The 25,916-nt window shown below is 40.0% G+C and overlaps 2 protein-coding genes and 1 pseudogene across 4 annotated transcripts; 2 read left to right on the top strand and 1 right to left on the bottom strand.

Moving 5' to 3' along the window:
• The first annotated feature begins 555 nt into the window (after positions 1 to 555).
• On the top strand, positions 556 to 11,516 carry LOC110046980 (uncharacterized). 2 transcript variants are annotated; one of them, XM_089273606.1, is made up of 12 exons: positions 556 to 698; positions 1,604 to 1,707; positions 2,222 to 3,783; positions 4,882 to 5,157; positions 5,610 to 5,738; positions 6,120 to 6,237; positions 6,828 to 7,025; positions 7,617 to 8,104; positions 8,691 to 8,919; positions 9,091 to 9,506; positions 9,944 to 10,134; positions 10,533 to 11,516. In XM_089273606.1, exons 2-12 carry the CDS (start codon positions 1,614 to 1,616, stop codon positions 10,675 to 10,677), a joined length of 3,846 nt encoding a protein of 1,281 aa, XP_089129732.1. In that variant the 5' UTR covers positions 556 to 698; positions 1,604 to 1,613; the 3' UTR covers positions 10,678 to 11,516. The 2 variants fall into 2 exon arrangements, with proteins under 2 accessions (XP_089129732.1, XP_089129736.1); XM_089273610.1 differs by lacking the exon at positions 556 to 698 and adding an exon at positions 731 to 1,416.
• Positions 11,517 to 13,682: 2,166 nt separating this feature from the next.
• LOC110047078 (uncharacterized) lies at positions 13,683 to 19,635 on the top strand. Of its 2 annotated transcripts, XM_020752813.2 has the most exons (5): positions 13,683 to 13,892; positions 15,666 to 15,773; positions 16,597 to 16,686; positions 18,458 to 18,565; positions 19,316 to 19,635. In XM_020752813.2, the coding sequence occupies exons 1-5, from the start codon at positions 13,736 to 13,738 to the stop codon at positions 19,327 to 19,329; spliced, it is 477 nt and encodes a 158-aa protein (XP_020608472.2). In that variant the 5' UTR covers positions 13,683 to 13,735; the 3' UTR covers positions 19,330 to 19,635. The 2 variants fall into 2 exon arrangements, with proteins under 2 accessions (XP_020608472.2, XP_020608473.2); XM_020752814.2 differs by lacking the exon at positions 15,666 to 15,773.
• A 4,572-nt stretch (positions 19,636 to 24,207) lies between these two features.
• LOC149118836 (uncharacterized) lies at positions 24,208 to 25,449 on the bottom strand (annotated as a pseudogene).
• Between the last annotated feature and the right edge of the window lie 467 nt (positions 25,450 to 25,916).

Here is a 25,916-nt window from a genome sequence, read left to right as displayed (position 1 = left end):
TACTTTGGTTGACGGCTCGCACCAAAAGGTAGCAGAGAGACAGCGAAATACACTTGAAATAGCGGTAACTTGGATCCTCTGATCGTAGCACGGTAACGGTGTAACTTCACTAACAATCTCTGACTAAAAGAAGTTGCGCGTCGTCTTATATTGCCTATGCTACGTGAAAAAACTAGGGCGTTGTGAGAAACGTGGCGCCCACAATAAAGACAACTTCCTAGCGGCAAAATTTCTAGGACTATTACATACGTGTGAAAATCACGATTTTATGAAAGCTTTGATTTTGAAATCACGTACTTGGCTTAGATAATAACTGATAATAAATTAGTAGGAAGTTGCAAAGGAAATCGATAAACGATCAGCGTTTCAAAACTCATTCAATGTTTTGGTCGGTTAGGGGTTAATCGACTTGGGGGTTAATCGACTGGCAAACTGGTTGTAGTGTTTTTGTAGTGTTTTTTGTGGTGTTTTTGAGAGTGACAGGGATTTGGTGTGTCACAAAACACAAACCGCGGTGATAAACATGGAACCGGCAAGAGCCACCCCGTGGCCGACCCTGGCCCTGTACTCTCCCTTTGTCGGGCTCTGTAATGCATGATGGGTAAATTCAATATGGCGTCGCGAGCGGAGCGGAGCGGAAAAGGATGAAATGTCCCAAAATGTGAATCGATAGTAAGACACGGCGCACGGCGGCTAAGGTACTTTTATACGATGCTTTGACCCTATGCCTTCTTCTTGGTTTTTGATGACATATTGACACTTGTGGATTGCTGTTTAGTGTTTATAAGCACTTGAAAATCTCGCATTTGAAAAACCTGGAAAAACACTTGACGATTGTTTGAAAATTAATTTGAGAGCAGGGTACTGTTCGGTAGAGTGTATGTGATCATGGTCTCTTGGTGTAACAAATCAATTAACACCTGGCTTATTTAACTGTTTTAACAAGTTTATGTTTCGTTCTCCAGTAAGCTATTTTTGTTGTTGTTGTTGATGTAACCCTAGGGAGTTGCACGCAGCCATGGGAGCGCTTTCAACTAACTTATTAAGTTTAACCAGCAGACTTTCGCTTGCGTGGCAATTACAAAACGGTCAGTGTAAAACGCAGACTACGGCTTGCAGACTATAATTTTTAAAGTAAGCTTATATAATGTTATTGCTGCGCAGCGCAAGCAGCAGTTATAATCAGAATGTATCAGAAATCTATGCGAAATCAAGATTTTGTTGGAATGCACTGCGCAGCGACCAGGATGCAGTGCGCCCTGGTGGTGCCTTGCTTTGAGGTAAATGGACAAAACATGAAGGGCAAACTGCCATCTGCCTTCTTTTTGGCAATATTCGAAATTCACGACATTGAGGACCTTGAGGACCATTGTGCATAATGGCAACTTGAACTGTGAATGTTTTGACAGCAAATAGGTAAATTTATAATCTCAAGTTCATCCGTAAGGAAGTACATGTCTGCAGTTTGTGCTTGTTGCATTTGGAAATCTTAGTAACAAGTCAGTAACAAGTCAATAATTTATGGTGTAAATTAGCCCAACAGGTTCTTAAATTTTAGGATCTTACACTGTTTGTAAAAATATTTAATTAAATATATTTTCAGGTTGCATAGTATGGGATGTGGATCAAGTAGTCATCCAGTGGCTGCCTCAAGTGATGAAGGTCATGGTAATAATGTTAACGATCCAGACAAACACTCAAAATCAGGTAAGAATTGATTCATGCTGGGACATTTGGTGCGACATAGTGTTCTGCTACAGGGCTGTGCTCTAGAAGTGCCCGGGTGCCACAGGCGACTGGAAAAACTTATTTTCTTCATATAAGCTCAAGTGCTGGGTGCCCAGGATTTCATGGTTAGGAACCTTTGGGCTCCTCGTAATTTTTCGTAGACCACACAGCCTTGTGCAAACTTGGAGCCTTCAGTGTCCATCCCAGATCCTTACTTCATCATTCTACTTTGAAAATTGTATGCAATAGTTTTAGGAGGATAAATAATGCTGTTAAAGGACAACATTGAGAGGGGGGGCTTTATTAATAAATGGGTGTTTGACTGTTTAAGAATTGTCAATACAGTATGTGCATTTACATGTAAATACTGTTAACTTTCTTTTGTAACCATTAATAGGTGATTGAGTGACACACATTCACAAACCAATAATACATGTATTCATATTTCTAGGTTTTTTTTAAAATTTTATGACACTATTATGTTTTCTTGTAGTGGATGGAAATAATAGCATAAACAAAAATCAGCAAGGGATTGTACATGCAGTGCAAAATGTTGAAGATGGAGAGAGGCAGGACAAACAAGTCTTGAGTCAACCACAGGAACAACTGGATATTATTAGTAAAACACCAGACCAGACTGAGCAAGTGAAATCAGAAGAAGACATAGCAAACAAATTACAGAACAATAAAACTGTTGTTGCAGCTACAACAGAAGAATCCAATGAAAATGATCAAGATAGCAATACAGAAGAGGGGCCTCAGGTCTCAGGTCAGGGGGTTTCATGTACAAGCAGGGATCTGATGATGAATGCTGAAGATACAGTAACGGTAACTGCTGTAACAGCTCAGAATGAAAGTGGTGTATCTATTTCAAACAAAAATCGTAATGGTGGTAGAAGAGATCTGCGGAGAAAGACTACACATGATGAAACAGATTTACCAGTAACTAACGTAATTGCAACACCTGACCAAGACTTTGGAGAAAATGAGAAAACTAGTACAATGGGGATATCTGTGAAAGTCCAAGAGTTAACAATGAAAAGCACTTCACACAATGACTCAGATCTGAATGTAATGCAGGAAACTGCAACATCACCTGACCAAGACATTACAGATCATGAAAAACCAAGTACAATTGAGAAATCTGAAGAGAAACAAGAAGAAACAAACAGTGCAGCTACAATTATTGCATGTAATGATGTAGAAACAATAGCTGAAAAGTTATATTCTGTAGACACAGAGTTTCAAGTACCAGAAAATCAATTAACTTCAGTTGATGAAGCAAGTGAGCATCCTGGCCCTTCTGTTAACTACAATCAATCTGTAAATAAGGAAATGGATCAAAGGAAATATTCACAACAAAATTCTTCTACTGACATAGAAGAACTAACTGCTGATGATCTTGACCAAACAGACAACTTTAATCAAGAAAAGGATACATCAAAGCAGAAGTCAACAGAGGATACTGTTGCTGAATTGCATAGTGAAACATCTAGGGATGAAAATGAAAAAAGGCTGAATTCTGAGACAGCCTTGCCACAATTTGGGTACACAAACAGTGAGCCTTTAATGGCAGAGTCAAGTGTACGGAATGAATCTGTATTGAGTCATGCTGGACCACAACAACAGGAAAATTCAAGTCCTTGTGGAGAGGAAAGCAAACTTCAGTTGAAAGATTCAGGCAGTCCTTCAGCCATTAGTGAAGTTAAGAACAGTGAAACTGAAGCAGCTATAAAATTAACACCATCTAGAGACAGAGATGCTGAAAACAGGCTGATTACAGCATTACGGCTTTCTTGTAAACTATCTCCTGGACATCTTGTTAGAGATCTTGATGTCAAAAGTGTGATGTCAGTTCACTTGTTGCGTTCACTCTCACCAGGGGTAGTGACAGTTGCAGAGTTAGTTCACAAGCTTGTGTATTTGACAGAACTTGATCTATCAGGAAATCTACTCGGTCCTCAAGGTTTTCGTGTGATTTGTCTGGCTCTCAGAAGGAATACAACTTTGAAGAGCTTGAACTTGGCTAACAACTTAGCAGACACTGATAGCTCTGTAAGTACAGAGACTAAAGTAGGGTTGTCATAAAGTAGCCAGGTTTATTGTGGGAATAGGTGGCTGATTTTTCCATCTTTTTTTAAAGACTTAGAGAAATAACCTAGCAGAGTACCCAGCCAAGATCATGAAGTACATGTAGATGGTGATTTTTGCTGGTAGCTGGTTACTTTTGACAAACCTGCTGAGTCCACTTCATTACACTACAGGCCTAAAATGTAGAACTATCTGATCCCCTCTCCTAAACTAGAAATATCCAGTCATCTTGAAGGAACAAGCTTGGTCAATAAAGGATTAATTGTATGGACTTTGATGAACCTGCCTCGGCTTTGGGGAAAATTTTACTTGCAAGACACAGCACTTAATCCCGATCGTGCAATATAGCACCATCTTGCCTGCTTGAGTAGTCAATCCCAGCGCAGGATTTGGTTCATCTTGCTCACTCACCAGTTAGCCATATAATAAAAGCAATTATGAACAAGAAGGTGATCCTTCAAGAAGATCAGTTTTATCTTAGTTCGTAAATTTTCTGAGGTGACTGGGAGCACTATGTAGTGTTGTATTTTTCATCTTTGAAGATGTATGGGTTATTGACCAAGTGTGAGGTCACGATGGCTGGATATTGGCCAAGTTCTTTTTTTGCGTGTTTATGGACCGAGACGGAGTCAAGGTCCATAAACTTGCAAAACAACGAACGAGGCCAATATCAAGCCATCTTGACCGAACAAGCTTGGTCAATAAAGGATTTATCATATGGCTTTTGGGGAAATTTTTCTCGCGGGACACGGCGGATAGTCCCGAGCGGGCAAGATAGCTCCATCTTGCCTGCTTGTGGAGCTAGCCATATAATAAAACAAGGTCTCATACAAAATACATGGAGGGAGGGGGTGGGGAGGGAGTGCTGGGAGTTACCTGTCATGGCCTAGCACCCCATCTGCTTCTAGTGGAAACCTCTCTAGTTAAGCGCAAGCTTTTTAATTCACCTTTTGCCTTGGTTGGGTTGTTCACAGGATGGATTTGCCTCCGATAGATACCTTTAATATAACTTGTATTAGGTTGTGTTGTATTGTTTTTGCTCAGATTATTATTTTCCATTAGGAGTGTGTAGGAATGATGGTATCTACTAACTATACTTTGGAAAGACTGGATGTGTCTGGAAATAATCTTGGCAATGACTATTTTTCACGGTGCACTGGACCAGCACTAAGGACAAACTGGTCCTTGAAATCTTTAAAGTTTTCCAGTTGCGGCTCAAGCGATGTGTCTGCCATTTGCGAAGCTCTAGTTGAGGGAAATTCAACTATTGAAGAACTTGATGCCAGTAACAACCATATTGGGGCTGTCTTCGGTCAAGGATTGTCAAACATCTTGCAGGTAATTTGAGATGATAAATTTGTAGTTATTTATTACCACCTCATTATTACAGCTGTATACTTGTTCATAAAATTATTCCTTCACAATTACTGTATCAGATTTTAGTAACTTGGTAGTTATTTTATAAACAGTAGTCCATTGTCCAGTATATAATATATACGTGCGTGGTACATACATTTACTGTACGGTTCACAGTTTAACAACCCTTGTAATTTTCGGATTTAGCAACCATTTCCTTCTGCTCCCAAAGGAGGGCAAGTACTTTTGGTCATCGATTTCTATTTGATGGTATTCTAATACATAGTATATGTAATGGCGTAAAGATGGGGATGGGTTTGTTTTAGAGTTGTAGAAAACTTTGATATAAGGGACCCGCCAGGAAAGGCTAATTTGTTGAGCTCACCGCTTGTAGCCGGTCATGTATTTATGCTGCATTACCTTGCTTCTCGCAGCGACCAGTTTGCTCTTTGCGGTATCTTGACGTTCATGGTACAAACCTTGGAACAGAAGGCATGGCAACTCTCCTGGCAGGAATACAGCAAAACAGTTCACTCATCAGTCTGAATGCCGCAGGACACCAGGTACATTAGGTCTACCGTCTAACCCTCCATAGAAGCTGAATCGTTTTCTTCTTTGGTTTGTTCAGTCACTCAAGTGAGGTTGTTCATGAACAAAACCCTCCCGGCGGCATTAACCAATCAGAAGTTACATCTACTCTCCCGCTATCTAACAATATGCAGATTATCATTTAAAATTTCCGCCGAAAGGAAAATGCTTACATAGATATTTTCCTTAAACTAGATAGTGCAAATTTTCTTCTTCCATTTTGTAACCGTAATATTCCCATGGCCAAAGAAGATCTAACCACGAGTTATGGAGGCTACATGTAGAAGGGTGTTTTCATTTTATTGCTGTCAGGTGACTACATGCGTATAATGTTTCTATAATACTTTTGTTTTCAGGTGTCCCGTCTGTCATTTTTAATGGAGTTTTTATACAGCAGCATTTGTCATCCCACTCTAGAGGAGTTGAGCCTGGAGAATACTAAAGTTCTTGAACTTGATGGATGGAACCCATCAGGTCTTACTTTACTTACATGTACATCATATTGTACTTTTATAAATGCCGTTCTGATAGTGGGGTAGACTAAGTTATCTCTGGCTGTCTGGCTGGCTAAGAAACCTTATGCGCCACTTGGCGCGAAGACGTTAGGTGAAGGAAGGCGAAGTCTGGCTTAGTAGTCTTTTTCATTGTATGTTTACTCACTGTCTCATTCGGCGATGACGTTTTCGTTTTGATTAGAGCTTGAGGAAACACTAGTTTATTAGAAAGTGAACTCATTAAAAAGAGTGTAAAGAAAATCAAAAGGAAAGAAACCACTAAGACTGCAAAATCCACCAATCTCTTGCTATCGGACACGACTTTCATTGCATACTGTTAACACATTTAAGTGGCGTGGCGACTCTATGTAAAAAGCTGACTTGCAGGAAAGTAGTCGGAGGAACTTCTTGCCTTTGTAAGAAATTCCTCTTTGATGTTTTAAATTGTTGGTGCCACTTTTCAATTCCTTTCCACTCGCCCTTTGTTGGGTATAGCGTTAGAAAACAGCGTCTCTTTTTAAATTTGGCTTCGTGTTAACAGCGACTCTTATTTGTATTTACTTGATGTAGGCTTGTCATTAACGGAGGGAAGTTCCAGTCTCACCAAACTACTCCTGTCAGGATGTTCTTTGAAAAACCAAACATTGAGGACTCTGTCCGAAAAGGCTTCAGGCAAATTACCTTGTCTTGTTTACTTGGATCTCTCCAGTAATGAACAGCTAACTGCAGAGTGTCTATTGAGTATTTGTGCCATGACCTCTTCTCCAGGTGAGATTTTCAGTAATCTTCCTCAGATGTATGTCGAAGCTAACCAGCACTCTGATTAGCAAGCTGAAATGGGTGGGGGGTTTTCTCTGTTAATTATAAAATTATTTGTACACTGACTTGTTAAGTGGATACAAGGGAATACTATTCCAACTCAGCTAGGAACTAATAAACCAAGAGTTCATGGGGATTTAGTCAACAACAAGCCATGGGATTTTTCACAAATGTGCTCAGTAGAGGCATCAAGATTAAGACACATCATATTTAGTAATCGTATTGGCAGGAGTTGGTGTGTCGCATTCGTGGTCCAGCAGTCTGGATTCCAGTACTCTGGCCGGAATCATTGTGTTATGTTCTTGACACTTAACTCTGCAGTAGTTCCATTCTCCATATTTCCGTCGACCCAGGGCCCATTCGTTAAACCTTTGAAGCCCGGTGTAGCCCACCGATGGGACATATTTCAAGGCGGGATACCGGCAAAGAGGGTTAGATAGGGAGAGATACCTGTAGGTGCTGACCTTCCCTCCAGTAGATTACAGTGAATAACACATGTTACGATGTAGTCTTACTATTAACTGAATGTGCGGTTTGCAGGCCAAAGTTGCTCCTTATCTGTGCTGGACTTCTCATTAAACGCGGCTGATGACATTGCTGGTGATATCGAAAAGCTTCCTGGACTAAAAAACTTAAAGACGTTGCTTTTGAAAAAATGCAGAATTACCCCAGCGAGTGTAGTTGATCTCTCCAAGCTTATCACCTTGACAACGCCTGATTTCTTGAGAATTTCCTCTGTGACGCTGGACGGCATCAAACTATCAGGCACAGACGCCTTGAAAGGCATGCTGGGACTGTCAGACATGTTTATACCCACAAATCCTGGCAGCCTGGAGTTGCTGTCACTCATAGGGTGTGGCTTGAACGATAGAGACGTAAAACCGCTGATGAACGGCATCGGCAATGGACTGGTCATCAAAGAACTGAGATTATCAGCAAACCGACTCACAGATACAACCGTTAACTACTTAGTAGATTCCTCTGGAACAGCGCTTTCTCTTCAAGCGCTGGATCTTTCTTTAAACAAGGTTGGTGTATCTAAGGACAATTCGAGATAATTATAACGAGAATTTCTCCCCCTCCTGTCAATACGATTACTACATATAATGTGTCTTAATTTCGGTATCTATACTCACTGAGCAAATTTGTGAAAAATACCATGGCTTGTTGTTGACTAAAACCCCTTGAACTCTCGTTTTTATAGTTTCTAATCTGAGAAATATCTCAAAGACCACACTGCACTACTTATTGAATAAATCAGTCCATTTAATTTAGCTATAGTGCTTAAACTGACAGTGCACTTTACCTCTCCATCAGTTGGAACCGTTGAACTACTAGAGCAACATAAATCAGTAAAATGCTAAGGGTAATGTGCGACGGAACAACGACCAAGAAGAGTAACGATTCTAATAGACAATTTATTCTACGGATATAGGGCTTAAGCACCAGCACACAGAGCCAAGAGACCCTAAATTAGCTTTTACTTCACTTCGCGCGTAAGAGACAGTTTCCCTGTCTTTTCATTTGATGTACTCGAACTAATTACGTTTTCTTAAGCATCGCTTCTTGTCTTCATGAAGTAATATCTCAAAGAATAAACTCTCTTTTTATTAGATTCGAAATGGCGGAGCCCAGAAATTAGCAGGAGCTTTGTCCGACAAACTGGCAAACCTGGAAAGCTTATTGCTGGCTGACAACTGTATCGGTCAGATAGGAATACTAGCTTTGGTCGGCAAGGTCGGTCCCGACTCTCAATTAGGAGTATTAAACCTCAAGAGCCAACAAGAAGCGTTGGGAGAGGAAGATATGGACGAGATAATGGAAGAGCTGGCGAAATCACTAGGTATATGTGATAGTTACATATGGCTCTAAAACGATACTGCTGACATAATTTATCTCGAAAGGAAAGCAAGGCAAATATGCGAGCGCGCATTGGTTTTGTTTCAAAAGACTGGTTCTGTACACGTTTTTCCCATTGGTAGTTGAGAATTTGTCTGTCATATTACACTTTCAGGATTTGACCCAGAAAACAGCGAAGGTTGTGCACCAGACATCAGTCTTCCAGCAACCTTCACAATCAATCTTACCGGGTTAGGAGGTGAACCCGGTGAACTGGGACCTAAACTCGACAGTCAAGCCGTGCTGACAGATTACAGTGCCAAGCACCGCAGAACCTTGACGTTTAAAGATGTACTCCAGCTGTCAGCGGTCCTGTCCCAATCAGAAAACACGAGGGCTATAATGAGTCAGAGCGACTGGGACCGAGTCATCAGCGCCGATAAAGACGCTCCGGCGTGGTTGCAACTTTCATCAAAACGCGAGTGCGCCGTGTACGTCAGTAACCTGCCGCTGAGTGTCACTGCAGAAAAACTTGAGGGACAACTGGATAGCGAAGCGGAGTGCAATGTTGTGGAAGTTTATTTGCTGAAGGTTAGAAAAACTGCCTACTTTCCTGGCATTTATTTTGCTTTAATAAGTATTACTCGCGCATGTCAACTGGTACTTTGTTTTGGTCGGTCGATTGTTGGGTCGGGAGGTCGGGAGTGAAGGCAAAATAGTATGTTACTCGATTGTGTTATAAATCTGGTCTGTTGATTTTGTCGTGATGTTACTTCTGACAAACACTTTTCACTTGACTCGTTGACCTCGCTCAGGTTGGCGTTGTCGAAACATCAGTCACCAACAGCAGGTTCCTAACAGAACTTCTCTCACCCATCAACCTCGTTCGCAAAAGCCGTGGGAAAGAGGTTGCTCACTCAGACGATCGCACTAGGCGAACCACCTGAGCATGATACTCCTCGGTTCAAGCCATTTACCGCGTGTGTTATATTTTCACAAATAAACGCTTGGTTTTTATTTAAATTCAGGATCAAATTCTGAGGAAACCAAATGGTTTAGCGTGGGTGCTGTTCACAGATTCTGTATCTGTTCAGCGGGCAGTGGAATACTACAACTCAGGTCAGGCCTTCATGTACGGCACGCCATTTGTTATCTCCACCCTGAATGTTGATGTTATGGCCGACACTGGATCCGAAGAAAATGCTGAGGCTAAAGCAAGGTCAGTGGCTTTCTGAGATCTCTAACAAACTAGTCAAATTTTGAATACTTCCATGACCACAACACTTTTTATGTTTAAACGATGATACAAAATTACAGCGGGGCTAATGTGGTCGTGTAAACAAATCGCTATAGCTTTAAAGAACACGGAACTAGCACAAGCTGTCGACGTAGTGAGCTTGGAGAATCTTCATTTTGATTATAGCCCTAAACAAGCAATCGTTTTGTTTCACTTTCTTTGGATGTTTTTTTTTTTAAAGATAAATAGAAAACATTTCCCGTGTTTTACGCGACTGGTGAATTGCGGGAAAAGGATGCTGCAGTTGCGACAGGTAACCTTTTATTTTGTTTTGTTTCTTATTTTGTTGGCTGATTGATTGATTTTCATCGTGTTTACAGACAAGAGATGATTCAACGTGCTGAAGGTCGTAAAGCGGATCAAACTGCGCATGCACAACTGGTTCAGTCGAACTATAACGAGAGTCTTGCGCGTCACGAGTATGCGGCCCAGCACCCCGCCTACGCAGATGGCCGAGTGTGGTGAGCTGGTACCGAGGGTCCAATCAGGACAGGAAGCCCTTTAAAATTGTTGTAGTTCTAGCATCGAAGCTTCCCTGGGCTGATTGTCGGCGAAGAGCGAACCATCAAAGTCGCAAGAAACCGCCAGAAACCGTCTAATTGTTTAATCATAACCCTCTGAACGATTCTTTCAAACAACAACAAAAACAACAACAACAACGACAACAACGACAAAACTGAAGAACATTTTCCTTTCAGAACCTTCACTTAAACGCGAAGTGGAGGCCATTTTCGAAGATTGTCCACAGCATCCCTCCTTCGTTTATTCGACGGCCTCTGTGTTGACAGACCGCGCGGTTACATCTTGTATCCAATATTTGGTTTATGGTTAATGTTAAAAGAGTGCATTTCAACTGTGTGCTCGTACATATTACTCTGGTCTGAAGAGTTTTCAACACTACTTAATTATTTATTTTTAAATAAAGGATGTGTAATATTTTGCTAAAGAATTTGTCCATATTTTGTGAATGTTTATGGACCACAGAGTGTTTATATAAGAATTTGATCTGTTTGTAAATAAAACAGGAAACCATTGATAGACGTTTCGCCTTTTCACTTCAAAAAGAACAGTTCCCGAAAACGAGTGTTCAGTGTTCAGAGAGAAGGAATGTGAATTCTCTACTGCCCGTGAAATGCAGCAGTCAGTTGAGGCTGGGATGTCCTGCCGTCAGTGCTGGTGACGATCTTTTATTTTTCTTACAAGACGTGACGATATTTCATTTGCCTTACATGAAGTGTATTAGACTGCATGGAAGCCCAGATGTATGCCTGTTCAGACCAGTTCATTAAAACTTTCGAGTTGTGTGTATTGTGTGCTGAGGTCCCTGCCCTATTTTGCTGTCCCCATTTGACGCTTCCTTGGCGGTGTACAACGTAACAGTACTAATGTACAATTGATCGCAATAATTAAAGAATATCAAAACTGCTACTTGAATTCGGGCACAGCAACACCTAACATTGGGTGATATGAAGCAAACGTTTACGCTTGATTAGAGTTCTTTTTGTGTACTCTTTTCAGTTCATCTGAAGGACAAAGCTATTTCGGGCTGATACTATGTTCTAAAACAAATCGTAAAATAACCTTGATGTTCCGTTCACAGAAACCCCTTTTCTATTCAGCTTTTAAGAGCAAACGGCAGACCCTTGAAGTCTTACCATTGCATTAAAATACTGAACAGTTGACCGTTTCTTTCACTAATTAAAAAACTGCGGAGGTGTTGGAAGGCGACGATCCCGGGGTCGGGGCATTTGCCCACTTTCTTCGTCCCCACCCCGGGGCATTTAGACAGCCTATGTGTCCCCACCCCGGGGAATTTGCGCATTTTTTTAAAAAAAATGCTTATGCCCGGGGGTTAGCCCGGGGGGAGGGGGGGGGGGAGAATAGGCACTGCTGGAATTGACTGATGCATAATATTTTTATTTTCAACGATTTCCTGTTGGTTGAAATTCGAATTTGGCGAAGTTTGTTTTCTCGGTACCCTGCAGCGACCCATCGCTGTGACGTGCTTCAATGTTCCATTTCGGCACACAATAAGTTAATAGTTAATAAAGTGTCTACTGTTCGTGGCGCAGATGTCACTAGCGGTTCGATTCGATTCAGTGTCGTGATTTAAGTAACACTTGATTTCTGAGCTCACCTTGGATTCGTGAGAAACATCTCGCGTTGTCTGTGTTTGCCTTATTTTTGCAAAGAAGCCAAATGCTCGACTGCGCTTTCGAAACGCACGGTCGCCTTTCTCGTTGACAATTTGTTTGGCATACTTCAAGTTAACAACGGCACGTAAATCAGCTTAAACATATAACAATACAGCTCACTGGACAAGAAACAAAATGGGTGTCCAATGTTCCTTGATTTTATCCAGTTTACGAAAAGCGCGGGAAACAAGTAACTAAGTCGACAGCTTGTAAAAGCTCCCGCTCTCAGTGGTCGCTAACTCAGCCATTCCAAATTAGTAGTATAGGTAATGTTGCGAATGCGGGTGCAATTAAGGTTACACTAAGAGTAATATTTGAAAATTCTCTCAAAATTGCACGAGCCTTTAGGCGAATGTAATTTAAAAGAATTTTCAAATATCACATGTAGTGTAAATCCTCTTCATAAGATTACTCATTTATTATATGACTGAGAAAATAACGAACGCACGCGCGTTAATTTGCGCTGTATAGTGCAAATTAGAAATTAACGATAAATTAGCCTGCTCTCAGCCGATCACAATGAGGTAATTTTCGCAGTTATATAACAAAATAATCAACACATCAAAACACATAATAAATCCAGCCCTGTCTCTTGAGATTAATGACACACAAAAAAATGCACATTTGCGCGCTCAAGTAGTAGGCCAGACATAAACTGTTGAACCATGCCGATTTTAATATCTGAATGGTACGCAAAAATCTCAGAAATTCCGAACGAAAACTGGCATGCATGTTCCAGTTACTCGAAACGCCTGGAATTAAGCTTAGTTGCCGAATATAGCAGCAGGGTGTACGGGTCGACGGTAAATTTCCAATTGAAAATTGTGGACTTTACTCAAGATGTGCCATTGTCATTGAAAATGTTCCGGTTGATCAAGCTGATTCGCCTCACATAACAATCAACATTTCGACCACAGGTTCCGGAAATTTGGAAGTAAATAAAACTGCTATGTTAAAAAATTCAAATAATTATACTGGACCGGTATAATTTAAACTTAACGCGGGCAAACAGTTCTCTTCGTACATGATAGTAATGCGTCTAGTAATGCGTGTATTGAAGACAACCAGAGAGCGCGCACAACTTTAAAGGACTCATTTCCCTTTTTCGGCTTGAAAAAACAATGATTTAAATTGAGTTTGGCAACAGCGACCGTTAACAGAAACCCAAATTGCGCGGTCTACGCAAATAAATACGCCTGACTTTCGTATTCGTCACAGTCTGCTGCTTTAGAACAAGGCACTATTAAAATAGGTCTTATAAATACGGCGCGACGGTTAGCGTGGGGTTCATTTGACGGTTCTACTTACAACAGTTCAACCGGCAGGTTATGATACCGAGTTTGGAAAATTTGATAAAGTTGTTCTGGCAAAGTGATAAATTATCCTGTCAGTTGAAGATGAAGGCTGTGTTGCTAAGTTTTCTGTTTCTGTCGATTGTCGTCTGCAAAGCTGCGAAGTTTCCTTTCCACTTAAAGGACGAACAAGGTAAGAACTGCTTATCATATTCGTCGTATTGTTTTGGTTTCGTAATGAAGTTGATATGGATAAATACACACGCGATATTCAAGTCAGTAACTCAAAATGAACATTTTTCGATTTTCTATTGTCCGACTGAAAGTTGACTAGTTTAAAGAGTGTATGCGACGTTGAAGTTCAGGCCGAAGGCTCTTTTTTGTACTTATTTACATTGTAATGCCAATGCAACGGTAATCGACAAAAGCTTTTGTCTTTTTCGCGCCTTTTTTTCAACCATGTTTTGAACTGATTTGTCAACAAATGAGCGAATCTATCTTAATCTCACAACTGAATATTGATTGCTGAGTGTCTTTCTTGGGAGAGGTAACAAATGCTGGTAAAAAGGAAAGTGTACGGCAGAGTACAGATCACTACATTACACAACAAGACAGGGAACGCGCGATCTAATTTGAAAGTTAAGCTAGTTTAATATCGATTATCGGCGAACTAATCAGACTCACGGACTCAAATTAGATCAGACTGTAGTTCGAATATCTTCTTTCCGACGATTGGGAGCATTGAAGGACGAGAACCACGGAAAAAATTTTGGTCGCTTAAATTCAGTTGCATCCCTGGTGTTTACAAAGACTCCAACCGGGGTCACTTGAGAGTCTTAAATCAATCAGCACACAATTTTAGTTTGCTTGTGATCTTACCAATCATATTTTAGCAACATGAATGCGGTTAGAATAGACAATTTTGATTGGCTGCAACCTGCATTCAAACTTCAGTGACTGGAACTGCTCAGCAAATGAGCGCTAAAATATTTTGGACTCACCGCAGCCGCCAGAGCGGACGCTTGCCGCCCACGCACTCAATTGGGTTCAAAGTTATTTTTATGCTATGTAAATCACTAGAGTGGAAAAATTTAGGACCTGACCACACTAATGCGTTATTAAAAGTATCCGTTTTCGTCTCAACGAAAACAGAGCAAAATATTTTGACCACACAAGCGTTTTCGTTTTGTTTTCACCTCTCCAAACTAATTCGTTTTCATTGGAGACCGTTGGAAAAAGCATACTTTTTGATACATTTCGTCTATCGTCCACAACCAGAACGCCTCAAAGCGCTGATGGAACTATGACTCTTTTTTCGGCACCGTTTACAAAAGCACCCGTTTTCAACTATCCACACTAGAAACAGAGCATTTTCCAAACGATGCGTTTTCAATAGCGTCCTCTTTAAAATCGTTTTCGAAAACCTCCGTTTTCATTACCGTTTTCGGTCGTTTTAGTGTGGGGTCGAAAATGCATCAAAATGTATGAGTTTTAAAACGCATGAGTGTGGTCGGGGCCTAGTCGCAAGATTTTTATGTGGTGCTGCGTCAATCTTAATCACGCGAATTCAACGCAATCAACACTTTTATATTTAAACACGTCACGCCTGGGAGCTAAGTAAGCTCGATCAAAATACAAACGTGTATGTAACAAGAAAAATTAAATAACCAATAAAATAAATTAAATTGTCACAAAAATAATACAATTAAATATCTAAGAATAAAATAAGCCTAATCATATATTTTTATGTATGTTATTAACACTTAAAATTATGTGTACAGTAAAAATCATCCATCATGGAACTTATTCTCTCAAACCATGACAGGGAGGACAGAACTTTATGTTATGCAATTTAACAAATTCCCTATACTCAGGAAGAATATTTTCATTTGTTTGATCAGCATTGCATCTTGTTAAGTTTGTTTCTTCCAACCAACCAAGTTCAAACATTTTGTTTTCTCGATAGATTGTTCGTTTTGTGAAAGTGTGCATCTGCTAGGGGACTGCATCTGCGACGATGTGAATTGGTGTCGTGGCGTAAAATGCAATGTTGCGGCAAAGTGTGATGAAAAATGTAAGAATTGGAACTTTTTCAGAAAGATACAAAAACTACATAAATATATATTAATTTGTCATGACTGAAAAACGTACAAAGTAGTGTTTAAGGGTGCTTTTCTTTGGGGTGATCTGGATCAGGATCAGTGATCCAAGATCACTCGGATCATGGTGCATTAAAAGAATCGATGAATCCGTGAGTAGAGTAGATTCATCGGTTCCTTTGATGTACCACGATCCGAGTGATCTTGGATCACTAATCCTGATCCAGATCATCCTAAAGGAACGCACCCTAAATATTCCAAACCCAGAGCTCATATAGGCCACTACTGAATAGAAATGGACGCTCAGGGATTGAAATACAAAGAAGACTTTTTCTCCTACATGAGGTAATTAATTCAAAGAGAGGTGATAGCTAGAATGGGTCGTGAGGACGCTATATTAAATCTTCTTGCGATTAGTGGCTGTCGCTCGACAGGGATGTCCGACTCAAGTAGTGAATCTTGATGTCCACCAGAACTTAGCTTAACCCTGAGAAATAGATGAGCGACCAAAAAACTACCTTCCAGTTGGCCATCAAAAATGAAAGATTCCTGAATTCAACCAGAATGACCGTGGAAGTATCCCTAATTAACATTGAAGCCTCTCTGTTCTGGAGACAGGCCGCACAGACACACATCAATCTCCGATTTTGTTTGCGTGGATTCGGTAGTTCTTTTTATTTTTTTTCGGAATGGGAGGCACATCGATCAAGGAAGTATAGAATCAGTCAATTAAGGTTTCAGAATTTATCAAGGTTGGGTTATCAATTTTATTAATTTTAACGTGCTGCACACCTACAGGTCGTACAGATGAAACCCCGCCATCAGTGATACACGAACCTGAAATAGTTCCAGTCACTGCAGCCTCTGTTGGAAACGATTCAGAGCAAGGTTAGAGAGAATATTCCTCATCAATATCAAAGACGATTTTCCAAATATGTTACAAAGCGTTCTTGTTGGATATAACTTTGGACTGCCGTCTGCCCCCCCCCCCCTGGGGGAGGGGGTACTCCCAGGAAACTTTGGTAGGGGTGTGCGGCCCGCTTCCCAAAACCCTTACCCCATTTATGACCAATATCTTCGATTTTCCCAACCCTGTATATGACCTAACCAAAAATTCGATTCTCTTTTTATGACCATTGCGGCTGGCGCAATTGCCCTAAACATGATTTATGAAGGGCTTTTGTTGATGGTCTTATCGATAATGATGAAAAAGTAGCTTCTTCTAAAAAAAACAGACCCAATGCAAGAGTAGAGTGCTAAAACCATACACCATTTATGCCAAAATCGATACCCTATTTATGACCAAAACGGCTGAAAAACCATACACTTTGAGGCCGCACATACCTTTATAGCCCATATAAGGGAGTAACCCCGCTCCCCCGGCGTTTGCCAAGCTCCATGAGTAAATACCTGCTGTAACTATGTGTAAAAGAGATAGATCTACTCACACCCTTTACGTCAAGTGCGTTTGACCTCAAAATCCAGCCAAACTAGTCTATATATATATTGATTCAATGTTCCAACTTCAAAGAATGTGTAGAAGGGTCAGCGACACATTTGGAAAACACAGACACACATACAGTTGAAGCCCTGTAAATACAACTCGACCATGAGACAGTCATCTGCGGTGAATTTTCTCTTGCCAGACACTCAGTGCGGGTTACAATCGAACCTCCATGAACGGCCAACTCTTTACAACGGCCACGTTTACTGTTCCAGCGAATGGTCTAGGCATTCATTCTTACTTTAACCTCTGTACAACAGCCACCTCTCTGCAACGACAACTGTCCTTAACTACGTGTCCCAACTGTCAAAGTAAGCTCTTGATAACGGCCAGCAAGTCAACGAAAAAAAAATTGTCATTGTAATAAGTCAGGAAATGTGATCCGTTCCACGCGTCGTTGGTCTCTGTTTCTGTTTTATCGAAATATTTTTAATTGCACTTACGTATTTTTTAAAATAGAATTTTTACACCCCCGTAAAACCTAAGCGCCATCTCATATCCATTAGGGAGTTTAAGAAGTTACAAGGGCTACGCCAAGGACAACGTCGATTAAAAAAATGAATTTCTAATTTATCTACGAATCTCGCGATACTCCATAAGCCATTTACTTTGTTTATCACTGTCAAAACTATCATGAAACTGAATCTGGGACACAGCGATAAATTTGAAATAGAAATTTAAAAAGTTAGCCGCTGTGGTTCACGTTCTTCAGACAACGCCGAATTTGGTCATTTTACGTTGTTGTTTTGCAGAGGACGGCAAAGAAATGTACCAAGAATTACGACGGACGTGCACAGCCATTGTTCTCCTCATTAAACCTTTTGTTAAGCGACGTTCCCGTTGCCGTTGCCGTTGCCGTCGTGGTTTTCTTAAACTCCCTAGTGTCTCCCCATAACGGCCACCTCTCTGCAACGGCCACTTTCCTCTGTCCCCAGGCTGATTATTGAGGAGGGATTCGACTGTATATTCTACTGAAGTTTATTCTCTCAAACCGTAAGAGCATCTGCAAAGGGAGGATAGCATTTTCATATTCATATCAATTTAACAAATTGCTTACACTCAGGAAGAATATTCTCATTCGTTTGATTAGCCTTGCATCTTATTAAGTTTCTTTCTTCCAACCAACCAAGTCCAAACATTTTGTTTCCTCAACAGATTGCTCGTTTTGTGAAAATATGCATCTGCTAGGGAAATGCAACTGCGACGATGTGAATTGGTGCCGTGACGTACAATGCAATGTACCGGCAAAGTGTGATGAAAAATGTAAGAATTATACGATACACTTTTTAAATATTCAATGGTTGTTTATCTATTTATTTATTTATTTATTGTTTATTCTTTACTAAATACGCCGTGATTGGTTTCTGAAGGCTGGTTTTCTCTTGTGCATGAGCATAAGCAACATATATGCAGACGGAATAAGATGTTAACAACGATCACCTTTCAAAATGCGTTTCATAACCACGCTTTACTGTTTCTGGCATATTGCTTAAGATTATGCTCATGTGTCAGTGGAAACCAACCTTAAGTTTCCCAATCCCAGAGCTCATCAGTATAAACCATGTTTGACAGCAGCACTGTTACTGAGTAGAAATGACCGCTCTAGGGCTGTACAAGGGGGAGAATTTTTCCTGCATGAGGTAACCGAGAATTGATCTCAGAATACAGCCAGAACCGCCCAAAAAATGTTTCTGATTGTAAAATATATATGTTCGGAATTTCTTTTCTCAGCTCGCCACACTACACCAAGGAATTATAAAATCGATCAGTAACGGTTTCAGAATCTATCAGGCAAAGAAGCTTAAATTTTCCCAATGGAGGGAAAAAACAAAACAAACAAATAAACAAATCGAAAACCAACAACAACACCAGCAAAAAAATCACGAACTCACAAAGGTCATTCTCCCGTCACATTGGAGCAGAGCAAACCACATTAGTCAAATGAGCCTTTTTTCATTTTTTTTTTTTTTTTGATATTGATGACCCAATTATTACATCTTGTATTTTTTTCAGGTCATCCGGAGTAATGCAGTTTGAGGAAGTCATTGTCGGTCAGATTAATGATCCTGATCAGTTTCGTTCGGAACATGCGTGAAGAAGTGATGTCAAATATCAACTTCAATTTTTTGCAATTTTTAGATTGAATGCTAGAAAGCACGAGCCTCTTCTATGTCAACAACAACAAAAATACACAAAAGACAATAAATACAACGACAACAACAATAACAGCAGTGAAAACAAAAACAACGACAGTACAACTATTTTATGCATGGCCGGTAGAATTATATTAATTGTATAAATTGAATAAAGATGAAAAACATTCAGTAAACTGATTTACACATTTGCCCTGTTTATGTTGAAGCCGAGAACCATTCATCGAATTGCCTCTTGTATAGGTGATAGAGTATTTCTGAGTCGTCGTGCAAAAATAAGTTTGATTTGGATGAAAATGAACTTATAGCTGAAACGCATTTTCGTAACAGTGTTTTCGCACGAAGACTCTTTTTAACGGAGAGGCAAAGACAATTCGCAAATGGTCTTTTTAGCTGGATTCTTCTAGTGAGGCTCGCTACTATTGTTGAAGCGACCCTTTTTATTGAGCTCGAATCATAGTCATGTACATTTCCAGAGAGTAAGATCTTCTCTTGTTCCGAGTGTACATCTTTAATGTCAGTGGTGTCGATGGCATTTTCTTCCACTTGGGTTCTCCTGTACTAGATGTTTTCCAACTTATCGAGTGGCATTTAGAGCAATCAGTTTTGCCACGATCAGTCAATGATAAGGAAACCGATTTAATAAATGGATTTCAAAATAAAACTATGTTAGTTCGGCCGATTTGTTGTAGAAACCTAGCTAACTGCAAACTTGATGATAGAACCCATTTGGTCCGAACATTGGCCTTCGTGTTCAAACAAGGCAGGATGGCGCCATAGTTGTCGGACTAACTGGATAAATTGGACTCTGTAGCCGCAAGACTTTCTTACTTAGTTACGCCTATTTACCCCGCAAATTTGTCGAAGCATTACAAGTGCATGAGAATTTAACAGTAACACGACGCCATGAACTTAGTACACGTACTCCGATAACTGGAACAAAAAAATACATAAATTGTAAAACAGCATTTACAGAAATTTTCTACCGTGAAACCTGTATTAAGCGGACCCCATATTAAGCGGGCACCCTCTATTAAGTGGACATCAGCTTACGTCGCAAAATTTTCCTCCTACAGTTACTGTAAAACAAACCTGCATTCAGCGGACACCTCTGTTAAGCAGACGCGGACACCAATATTAAGCCATTTTGTTGCGCAAAAGCGGACACCTGCATTAAGCGGACACTAGTAGGGGTCGCAAGGGTGACCGCTTAATACAGGTTTCACTGTATTTAACAGAACCATCGTAATTAAAAAGTATCGTTTTTGTGAACCGATTTTATTTGAAAATGATAACGGAAAAGTTATGTCGATACATTTAAAAGCCTCAGCGCGCTACGCAACTACTGGTAAAAATAGTTCCAAAAAAAATATACATATTCGACCTGCCCCTTTTAAAATGGTTCAGGTACGTCCTTATGGTTTAAAAATATCCCCATCTAAAATTTATGATTAACAAAAGTATAACTAACTTATGGTCAAAAATGGTCACAGAAAGGAAATTTCTAAAGTTTCCGAACTATCCTACGATACTTGAAACTATTTTTTTTTTCGAAAATGTCGCTACAAGAGAGGATTTTCTTCTAACTTTGCAAATAGCATTTAACTCAATAGGTTTTGGCACGTCAGGTAATTAAAAGGCGGATAATTTGAAATGGAGTTAGAAATACGATGATTCCGGTACAACTGATGACTTGAACACTGCCTTACATACTCGTCATTTTACAGCGCAATCCTTAAACGTTTCTTTTCCTTTGTTTCCTTTGTTTTCAGCCCTGCTCCTCTTACTCATGTCTTTTGTGAGTTTAAGCGACAACATTTCACTACCTATGATATAAGTTAAAAGATAAGTCAAATAACATTTTGCGTTCTTGTTTTGACAGTATTTTAACGCTTACTGAATGATTATCGCCTTCTTAGAACCCCCACTCCGCTCCCCCCTTATCCTCTCCCGCTTCCCGCGCTTTCTACTCCCTCCTATTCTCCCGGGCTCCCGCCCCCCTGTCGCCCCCCCTCCCCCGGCTTGATACCACGCAGTCAAAACTTTTAAACCGTGAAGCAGCTGGAATTTACGAACGTTGTATTTTGTCAATTTATCTATTACAAACAGACTTTTTTAACTGGCTGTCGAATATCAAATAAGCTGCTAAAATTGGTCAGCCAACAGTTCTGGGAACCGCAAACTCTGCCGTCACTCAGAAGTCCTTGGTATGACACAATGTCACGCAACCTGTGGCTAGGCATGCCACAAGTCGACTTTTGCTTTTAAAATCTTCGTCCTTTGCTTATAGCTTATAAGTCGACCTCTGTTTACAAAATCTTCGAGCGAAGACGTCGCGAGCGCGAGCGACGTAAATCGCTAAAGATCGACTTGTTTCACTCGCTGGGATGTCAATCAGAGCGTAACTTTTGGGCGCGAAAAAAACTTTTCATGCGCTCAGCGCGCGGCTGACTTGATTACCACTAAGACATTCGCGAGTACTGTCCCCTAACTCAAATGGAGTCATTTGTTTACAGTGCATGGATGTAGTCAGTAAAACTGACAAACGGGGAAAGCTGTTCCAATGAGAAATGCCTCCTAAAGGACGCAGTCGTGATTGTATTTCTAGTCAGTGAAAATTTTTATTTGACAAATTTCCGGTTGATGAGGCTAATTCGCCTTTATTATACATGCAAAATTTCCGGAATTTGGAGGTAAATAAAACTATTCAACAATGAAAATAATTATACTGGACCGATATAATCAAAGCTTAACACGCGCAAACAGTTCTCTTCAGTCGTACATAATATTAGTGTGTGTATTGAAGACAACTGAGTAGCGAGCGTGCACAGCTTTAAAAGACTAATGGTTTGTTTGGGCTTGAAAAACCAATGATTTAAATTGAGTTGGTAACAGCGACCGTTAACAGGAGCCCAAAATGCGCGGGCGATGCAAATTAATGCATATCACAGTGTATTGCCTTAGAACAAGGCACCCTTAAAATAATTCTTTATAAATAAGGCGCGAAGGATTGACGGATCTTCTTACAATATAGCACACGACAGGGTGTGATCTCGAGTCTGGAAAATTTGACAAAGTAGCTCTAGCAAAGTGATAAAATCATCCTGTCAACTGAAGATGAAGCCTATATTCCTAAGTTTGCTGTGTCTGTCCGTTGTCGTCTGCAAAGCTGCAAAGTTTCCTTTTCACCTAGAGGACCAATTCCAACAGAGACAGGGTAAGAACTACACATTGGCATAATGTTATTGCGCTTTCAATGAATGCGATACAAGAATACTAGATACCCTGAATAACTCATTCAATTCTTCTTAGAATAGTAGATTTTCCTTTAGCATCGTCAAGTGATTTCAAGTATTATTTTGACTTTGTAGGTTTAGAAGTTTTTGAGCTTGGGCAACTATAAAACCTTGAGTTTTCGACACTTAGAAAATTTGCGAGTTTTTACACCGATTCGGAGTCAACCGTTTTGCATTTTCACTAGTACATAAGTAATATACGGGGATGGAATAAGATGTTGATAACAAGCACCTTTTGTCAGGGAAATGTCTAAACGAAATGCGCTTCACAACAGCACCTTACTGCGTCTGCGCATGATTGCGCTTGTGAAAAACCAGCCTTCAGTTTTCCAGTCTCAGGGAGTTCATCAGTATAAACTATGTTTGATAGCAGAACTGTTACTGAGTAGAGATTGCCGCTCAAAGGCTGAGATACAAGGGGGAAAACCTTTCCTGCATGAGGCAGCCCAGAGTTGACCTCAGAATACTGCCAGAATAGACTGCAGGATAAATCGTATAACAGGGATGCCCAGCTTCAAAACACTAGTGAAACCTTGATGTTCACCAGAGTTTTCTCAACACTGAGAAACAGATGGAGAACTAACTAACCGTGCATCACCCAAATTAACTACCAAACATAAACGAATCGAAACTTTCCTTTGTTGGCCGGAGACGTGCGGGAACCACCTAAAAATACATCTGTGATTTTATTTTATATATGTTCGGATCACTGAGAAAAATTCGTTTTTCAGCTCACACCAAGGAATTATAAAATTGATCAGTGACGTTTTCAGAATCTATCAGGACAAAGAAGTCTAAATTTTTCCAATAGAGGGAATAAACAAAACAAACAAATAAACAAATCGAAAACAACGACAACACCAGCCAAAATAATCACGAACTCACAAAGGTCTGTTCTGGAAAAGTGCAACTTGGCAGTAAATGCCAAAACTGTAGTAAAGCTTAGAAAATTGCCATTCTCCTGTCACATCCTTTCATTCTTTCAGAACAAACCACATTAATCAAATAAGCCTTTTTTCCTTTATTTCTTTTAATATCAATGACACAATTATTACTTCTTATATTTTTTTCAGGTCCTCCTGAGTAATGCAGTTTCATAGAGTCATTGTCGGTCAGATTGTTGATCCTGAACAGTTCAGTTCACAGGCGTTGGAATTTTCCGTGGAACATGCGTGAAGAAGTGATCTCAAATATCAACTTTAATTTTTTGCACTTTTAGATTGAATGCTATAAAGCACAAACCTCTTCAATGTCAACGACAACAAAAACACAGCAAAAGACAACAAAAACAACGACAACAACAGTAACAGCAATGAAAACAAAAACAACAACAGCATAACTATATTATGCTAGGCCGGTAGAATTATATTAATTGTATAAATTGTAAAAATTCAGTCTTTTGTTTTATTGGTCAGGAAAGGTCGAAATGTATCGAAAAAGTCATGTGGTTTAGATTTCATTTCTTCAGACTTTCTGTACCAGTATGCAGTAAGAGCTTTCCTTCGTTCACGAGTAGCAATATTCGATATCTCTTTTTAAGTTCAAAGTTTTCTGGTATGCGCTCTTTTGCAAATTGAATGGCATATTTCCTCTTGTTTCTAATAGCCGCTTTCCATTCTTTACATATGAAACATACATCTCTTTCACGAACCCGTTTCTTTCTCATGGGAGCATGTTCATTTGCGATACTATCAAAAAGATTTCTCCAATAGTCATAAGCATCATCTAAATCATCAAAGATTTCACCAACATGCCATGGAGCATCAAGAAGATCCTTGCTAAAGTTGTCAAAGTCAGTAGTTTTAGTTTGTCGGTGGACTAGAGCCTTGGTTGTCGGTTTTTTAACCTTTTCTGTCATTTCGCCATAAACCATACTGTGATCACTAATGTCGGGGTTGTCTTCGCCGCAGTTCTTAAAAAGATCAGGGTTATTTGTAAGCATTACATCAATGAGTGTCTGCGAGTTTGCCGTGACCCTTGTTGGTTCATTTTTAAGGCAGTGTAGGTCATTGACTTTTTCTAGGTCCCTCAGGATTTTTCTCTCGCTACGATCTAACCGTAGTCTGTCTAGATTTAAATCACCAACAATAATAACAGTTTTCTTTTTGAAACATGCCCATTGACAGATGCTGTTTAATTCACTCTTGACTCTTTGTAGGTAGTTTCCGCAGGTTTTATTTTCTTTCTTGGAGTTATTAGGCGGTCTGTAAATTGATAGTACCAGAATATCTTGTCTGCCTATTTTAACATCAACTGCTATAACTTCTAAATGTTTTACAGGCCGTTGGCAGAGTGAGCTTTCTTGATGGAATTGTTGTTGATATATAGACAAGTAGGCCACCTCCTCCTTTCGCTTTGTCCTTGCGGAACATATTGTAACCTTGCAATTTGAATTGACTGTCTGGATAGGATCGGTCGATTTTAGTCTCCGATATCACCAATATTTGTGCTTTCAGAGATCTGTGCAGAAGAGTTAGATCTTCGAATTTGTTTTGGATGCTGTTTATATTCAAATCCATTAGGAGGGCGTTGCTTGAGTTCACTTTTCTTTGGTCAATAATGGAGCTATTGTTTTCATGACAGCAGGCTTTGTTGTGTGGCCTTTGTCCGTGGTTTGGCGAGATATTTGCATATTCTCCTTCTTGGTCCTGAATAATGGCGGATATTTCGAAATCATTTGATATGTTAGATTCAGCATTAAATCCTAGATCAGAGTGGTTGCAAGGTGGTAGGCAACACCAGTTACAAATCCAGTCGATATGCGGATAGTCCAAGTAGTGTTTGAATTGTGTATTGGTAAATCCGAGACATTTTGCATGCGACCAGGTTTCGCAATTAGCACATAAGATAGCCTTCTGATTTGAACGAACATTCCTCTGACACTCTTTACATGGGCATTTGACTTTAACTGCTGGTCCTGGTTGAGGGTGAACATCGCCACATAAAGTGATTCGATCAAACTGGAATGAACTGGTCCCATTTGCCGTGTACAAAACTCGTGATTTCAGATATGAATTACCACGACCGTGTAGTTGTAGACGAGCACTGCAGAAAAGTTTTGAGTAGAAGGTTGAAAATAGCCTAATCATTTGGGAATCAGCTCTAACCTCATTCTTACGATATGTGATAGCGTATAAACAAAGTGCTAGAACAGCAATAAGCAGT

Source organism: Orbicella faveolata, unplaced genomic scaffold, assembly GCF_042242905.1.
Source record: "Orbicella faveolata isolate gen_17 unplaced genomic scaffold, um_ofav_v1 contig_1, whole genome shotgun sequence".
Lineage (NCBI taxonomy): Eukaryota > Metazoa > Cnidaria > Anthozoa > Scleractinia > Merulinidae > Orbicella > Orbicella faveolata.
Note: the sequence above shows the minus strand (reverse complement) of the source record. Positions and strands in the feature narration are given on the sequence as shown.